This window comes from Etheostoma cragini, chromosome 19, assembly GCF_013103735.1.
Source record: "Etheostoma cragini isolate CJK2018 chromosome 19, CSU_Ecrag_1.0, whole genome shotgun sequence".
NCBI lineage: Eukaryota > Metazoa > Chordata > Actinopteri > Perciformes > Percidae > Etheostoma > Etheostoma cragini.
In genome coordinates, this window is record NC_048425.1 from 17,616,986 (window position 1) to 17,623,480 (window position 6,495).

At 42.8% G+C, this 6,495-nt stretch overlaps 2 protein-coding genes across 3 annotated transcripts in view; one reads left to right on the forward strand and one right to left on the reverse strand.

Annotated features, from left to right (window-relative positions):
- The window catches only part of zcchc4 (zinc finger, CCHC domain containing 4), a 14,055-nt gene that overhangs the window by 2,185 nt on the left and 5,375 nt on the right, over positions 1-6,495 (forward strand). The window contains exons 4-5 of the mRNA XM_034856563.1: positions 1,164-1,436; positions 2,023-2,103. Of these exons, the coding sequence (XP_034712454.1) occupies positions 1,164-1,436; positions 2,023-2,103 (354 nt within the window). The remainder of the gene's footprint in view (positions 1-1,163; positions 1,437-2,022; positions 2,104-6,495) is intronic.
- Positions 2,633-6,495, reverse strand: part of si:dkey-219e21.4 (E3 ubiquitin-protein ligase TRIM62) — a 4,568-nt gene continuing 705 nt past the window's right edge. Inside the window, exons 2-7 of one of the 2 annotated variants that reach the window (XM_034856564.1) lie at positions 5,997-6,229; positions 4,915-5,010; positions 4,106-4,345; positions 3,986-4,011; positions 3,772-3,902; positions 2,633-3,297 (exon numbers count right to left, since the gene is read on the reverse strand). In XM_034856564.1, coding sequence (XP_034712455.1) covers positions 2,696-3,297; positions 3,772-3,902; positions 3,986-4,011; positions 4,106-4,345; positions 4,915-5,010; positions 5,997-6,215 — 1,314 coding nt within the window. In that variant the 5' untranslated portion in view covers positions 6,216-6,229 and the 3' untranslated portion in view covers positions 2,633-2,695. The remainder of the gene's footprint in view (positions 3,298-3,771; positions 3,903-3,985; positions 4,012-4,105; positions 4,346-4,914; positions 5,011-5,996; positions 6,230-6,495) is intronic. The other variant, XM_034856565.1, reaches the window with a different exon arrangement.

Genomic DNA, 6,495 nt, shown 5'->3' on the forward strand with positions numbered 1-6,495 from the left:
GTACAAATCTCTACTTTCATTAATTTTGGGGCGTCTTATTCAATTTTATAGCATTGTAAAACAAATGGAAGTTTTTTTAAAAATAGTATTGAGTAAAAGTTGACATATTCCAGTCTGTGATTATCATCAACATCCATTGCTTTCATTTTAGTCTCAATAATTCCTAATTTCTGCTTCTCTAACTCAAACATTAGGTATGATTTCCTATAAATGTGGTTTATTGACCATCAATTTCAAAAATAACTGTAAAACTAAAGTTAATAAGATAGTGTTACGTAGTGTTGGAAACGTCAAAAAGCGCCAAAAGCGTTGAAAAAAGTAAAAATAGAAAATTGGTGAAAAAGCTTCAAAAGTGTTGATTTTCAAATTTGACGGGAAGATAACAAAGGGTTAAAAGTAAAATAAATGATTAGTTTATTACTTTCGGATGTTTTTATTAGATTTTATAGCATTTGAAAAAAAAATGGATAAAAGAATGGTTACAAATGTCAAAAAAAACGTCAATCGCAGAAGAAAAGTGACAAAAACATTGGCAAAAGTGGGAAAAAAACATGGAAAAAAGCTTTTTTAATTTGGAAGAAAGACAAAAAGTTTTCTTGTGGGCGGGATGACAACCCGATGGTTAATAAAGAAAGATTATTTACATCTAGGGCTGGGCGATGTGGAGAAAATCACATATCACGGTATCCTTGACCAAATACATCAACGTCAATATTGCGACGATATTGTAGGGTTGGTGCTTTGACCAAACATTTTTGACATAACTATCATCATTAATGTGGTTTTGCGTGAAAGTAGAGAGAAAAAATACATATTTTGTACCATCTATAAATTAACTATGTTCACATGCACGCACAAAAATAGTGTTTCATAACAATTTTTCGGAGAAAACGGAGTAAATATGTGCTTGCTGTTATCTATTTAGACAACGTAGTGTATCGCGATATATGATTTCATCACAATATGATTCCATTGAAAGACGATAAATTGTATTGAGTTGTCGCCCAGCCCTATTTACGTAGTTTACTATTATTATCTCTATTTAACATAAAAATCTTAAACTTGCTGCAGCCGGACTTTGACAGATTTAAACAGCTGTAATTTCAAGTTGACATGACATGAACGTATGAAAAAAGTGACATTAAATGTGATTTGTCCCTCAGGTTTAGGAAGTTTTCGGCCCTCCCGCTGGATGAGAAGAGGTTCTGTCAGGACTGTCAGATTTTGCTGCTGCCAGGGTTGCGCGAGGCCCACTCCTCCCACAGGTCCGTGGTCGTCTCCCCCGCCCAGCTGACCCGGCCCAGCGCGCTGCTGCGCCCTCTGGACAACAAGAGGAGCAACGCCCAGTACCTGTTCACCGAGCGCAGCTCCCACTTCCTGCTGGACAGCCTGGCTGCGCTGGGGTTCACCAAGGTGCTGTGTGTGGGCACACCCAGGTGAGGAACCAGGTCACCCAGAACCTTTACTGTATTTAAATGATGATGGGCAGTCCTGTCAAAACTCTGGATGTCAGGATTTAGGTCTTAAATGTATAAGGGTCTTAAAATTGACTTGGTGAAACCTGCAGAAGTCCTGTGTGAAGTTTTGTTTCTTAGTTGGGGTTGAGTTTCTGGATTATCAATAAAAGTCAAAAATCAGTAGTCTGTAAACTTCTGTAGGCTGAGTATGAGTACATGAGCACAACATCCCTGTGCAATGCTCATGTACTCATACTCAAAGTACTTCAATACAACTGCGCCCGATACCACTTCATGCATCACTGCATGTGACCCTATTTAGCGTTACCCTACGCAACAGGTAACCTGAACCTACTTAAACGCAACATTCAGGTGCAGATAAAACACGGTGTCAAAGTTCTTGTTAGAAATGTAATGGCATTAGCTGCTCATATCGGTACTCCGTATCGGCAAGTACCCAAACGGTTCAGTGACTGCCAGTAGTATGGTCATAATGATTTTAAATGCCGTTAGAAATCAGTTTCTCATTTATTTGATAAATAATGACTGCTGTGGTTTGTGCCAGACTTCAGGAGCTGATCAAGTTACGGAACCTGGATCAGAACCACAAGCCAATGAACAGTCTGCTGCTGGACATTGACTTCAGGTAAGTTTGTCTCATTTGAACCATGACAGAACAAATTGTCCGAATCCAAAGAGATGTGGATATATATTTTTTTAGCACCTATGGCACATTACTCATCCCCACAAGCCTGTAGACACAGAGGCCTCGATGAAGAGAGGGGAGAGTATTAAAACCTATTTTACACAGTCTACATTTAAAACTCCCACGAGAAAGTAGCAGCGTTTGTGATGCAGTCTGCTCATAAAATTAAATGAGAATCAAAGCCCGCCCAAAAAAATAGCAATTTATTAATTTTTTTAACGAGATTGTGTTTTTTATAACGATTAATTGTGTGCAGCGTCCGCAGAGAACCACAAGCAGTTCAAAAGAGCAGCTTAAAACTAGGACTAAATAATAGATCGCTAGATATCGTCCTAAATCATGGATATCGTATGGTGGGGGGGGAAATGCCACTTGCTAGTGCAAGGTTAGCACTAACTGTTACCGGCGGGTAAGCAGTTTCTTTTTTTACAATGCGAAAAAGTTTTATAATGTTGTCTACATTATTCAATTTTATTGTTTAAAATGGTCAATTAACAGCTGCTCTGATGTAATGCCATATGTGGCCAGACATTTAGAACGAGCCTGCAGTATCACAGAGCTGCAGGTGGTTGGGCCACATCTGGCTCTCTGCTGGTCTCAGGAAGCATACGGCGGGGTACAGAGGCTCCGTGAACTGGTGGTGAGCTCGGTCGAACACCGGCGTCACCGCCGCTGTGAAGCTCTGCAGCAGAACCATGGTGTCCGCGTCGTAAAACATCAGCTGGCCCTTGTCGTAATTAAGCCACACTCCGACCTTTCCCGGCACCGTTTGCCCGACGCCCCGGCACGCTACACTTCGGTTGTTGTGCCAAGCGGAGAGATGGCTGTCGCGAAGCTCCACGCACCAGGAGTTCCTGTTCCGACCCAGTTTGGCGCCCTGGTCCCGGCCCTTCCTCTCCAGGCCGCCGTAGGCGGCGCCCACGGCCCAGGCGGAGCAGCAGCGGACATCGACCTCCCAGTAGCTCTGCCCGGCTGAGACGGGAGCCGAGCCCACGGCGCAGCACACTTTATCAAACTGGAGGGGGTGCTCCGGAGCTGAGCGGCCAGGGCCTGAGAAGGACATGCCCCGCCCCTCCGAGGACACTGTGATCTGGCTGTGGCAAGTCTGCCTGTCAATCACCACCGGGGAGGAATCTGAAACCAAACAGAATTTGTTGATGACATTTTCTTTGTTTTATTTTTTATTTTTCTGCTCAGTTTCCTATCATTGCAGCCCATGTTGCAAATCATTGAGAACATTTCATGCGGTATTGGGTTTTACAGGTTTTCCCTTGCATCAGTGTGATAAACTACCTTCGTTTTAAGCAATTAAATACACACATCTCCATATATACGTGATCCATACCGAATGCAGTAAAGTCTCAGCAGTGATTTCATTGATAAAATAGCGGACGGAAATTGTAGAAAGAGTCCAATTGTTGGCCACGGCAGCAAGCTGCGGTTTTGATTGTTCCGGGGTGTTTCATTGTGGGACACAGTAGGCGAGATGCACTGGTCTAAGGCATACTGGAGAAACTACGTTTTTTTACGTTCTCGTTATTTATCTGCTGCCCTGAATGAGTTGGTTCATAACGGTTTAATATAAAAGAATAAAAATTGCCTCAGTACCTAACAGAAGGGTCTTCCTCTGCAGCTGAGCCTTCAGGTGTCTGGTGACGGAGGATAACGTTTTTAGGAGCCTTTGAAATCTCTCCTCATTCAGTCGGATTTCCTTCTCAGAGGCATCGGGCTTCTTAGCGCTGCAAGAGTGATCACAGAGACTATACTAAGACGGGTCTGATGTCCAGCTGTACAGGAAGAATCTTATGGTGCAAAGTTTTACCTCAGGTGTTCAGACGGACCCTTGACCTGAGACAAACAGAAATACAGATTAAAACGGCACGAATACGCCCTCAGTTGAGGTACTTTCTGTATACAGTGATAGTGTACTGTATGTGCAGACCTTGGCGTCTTCCTGTGGCCCGGCGGCGTTGTGGGCCAGCGCTCTCTGGATGCTGGCGATGCCCTGAGTCACCTGGTCCTGGTGCTGCTTCCACTTCTTCACCACCTGGTCCAGTCTGGTCCGGGTCTGTCTCAGGTCCAGGTCCAGGGAGTCTTGCACGGCCTTCTCGTCCTGCTTCAGGACGCAGCGCATGTTGTCGAAGTGCTCTCGCACCTGCTGCTTCATGGCCTCGGTGCTCCTCTTCAGGGTGGGACATGGACACAGGGTTTATACTGTACATGTCCTTATACATATATTTTTGTATTGTATTTCTTTTCTTTTTATTAAGATAATTTTCAGCAAGGACAGCCTTGGTACATGGGGTTTTCTGGTTTTAAAGCTTTATTGCGTAACGCGATCACAGAAGGCTTGTATCATGTGGATGTGTAGATGTTTTTTAATGCTATTGTTGGGCATTTCTGCCTTTTAATGGATATGACCGCTACATGTGAAAGGGGAGAAAGAGGGGGAAAATATGCAGGAAATTGTCACAGGGCATAAACCTATATTAGGGGTTAAGTGTCTTGCTCAGGGACACATTGGTTGCTGTATCAAAGTGGGAATCAAACCTGGGTCTCCCACACCAAAGGCACGTGTCATATCTACTGCGCCATCATTATGTCTGCATTATTGATGATTATACATCTAAACTCTCATTGTGTTAATGTTTCGTGAATGCACCCATAGTCAGATTTTAGATTTCAGTTAGATTTTATCCATATGGCCCGGCTCTAGTTTGAAGTATTGCGAGCTTCTGGTCCAGTACTCACCGAGAGGTCGGCCTTGCGTTTCTTCAGAGACTGGATGCGAGCCTCGGTCCTGGTCCTCTCCGCCTGCAGGTCCTCCACGCGTCTAGACAGCTGCTCCTGCACCATCCCATTCATAATCGAGTGTTGGCAAACAAGTGTATTGTTTTCAACTCTGATAACTTCAATGCTGTGAAGAATGTGGACTAGAAATTCCACCGGTTATGTCAGTCTGCTGACCCAATGAATAAGTACTGGTCTGACACTGAAATTTAGGTTTATAAAATGTTATATAACAATGAAAAATGCATCACAATTCCCTCCAGCTCAATTTGAAATGTGATTTGTCCAACTAAGAGCAGCAAATGATTTAACTTGATAGTTTTGCCTAGTGAATGACTTAAAGGACTTAAATGGACCACCAGGGTTGCAATACACTAGGACAGAGGGTCCGGGACCCGCTAATTATTATTGTTCATGTTTCATTTAATTAGTTTTCAAAAATTTAAATTTCCTAACATGAACCCAACATATTATTAGCAAACAGTTAGATACACTTCATCCTAAGATTTACTGTGCCACATACTCTATATGTTGAACATTATAGGCCACCCACACCTTATTGAAGGCCAAGTTTAATATAGATAAATAGATTTTTCTTGATCCCCTTAAAATGGGAAATTACAGTTTTGCAGCAGCAAAATCAGCCACACAGCCCAGAATATAAATATAAATGAATTACTAGGAATAAAATACAACAACAAATATTTAAATATCTACATTTTAGAATACAAAAATGTGCAACTGCTTTAATGCAACTATATTTCAATAATATGCAACTAACAATATATGTACTAGGGTCTCCGTCTCTCTTAGATAAGGGGTCCTTGACTTAGAAACCATAGACCCCTGCACTAGGCCCCCTGAATATTAGTATTATTGGAGTAACATGGTTTTAATTTCAAATAATGTTAGGACAATCATTGCGATGGCTTACTGAACCTGTTTTGGACAAATTATTTGACAGGCTGAGTTATGTACGCATTCATTATGATTTAAGTATGTCGTCAGGGTTCAACCTGTCTAGATGACTAGTCTGTGTTTACCTGGGAGGGCTGTGCAGCTTTGGCGATCTTCCTCTGTAGTTTTGGAGAGCGCGGGAAAGGCTGAACCACCCTCTGGGCGTCCGAGTCCAGTGTAGTGAAGCTCAGTGTGTCCTGCAGTACACCGTGGCTGCCTGCAGGCGGCGCTGTAAGACCCCCCTGGGGTGACTCAGCCGCCGGCGACTGTCCATTACCAATAGATGATGCTTCTTTTTCGGCCATTTCTGAGGACTGAACTAAGAAATCAACATACATATTAAAGATCATTTTCATCAATTTCGCCTTTTTTTTTTTTTTTTACATTAATATGAGTTCCCCCAGCCTGCCTATGCCCCCCCCGAAAGCTCAGATGGGCCAATCTGGAATCTTGCCCTTAGGCGGTCATGGGAAAGAGACTTCAGATACAGTATTAGGGACCACCAAGGTGTATATATAAAAGAGACTTCAGATACAGTATTAGGGGACCACTAAGGTCTATATAAAAGAGACTTCAGATACAGTA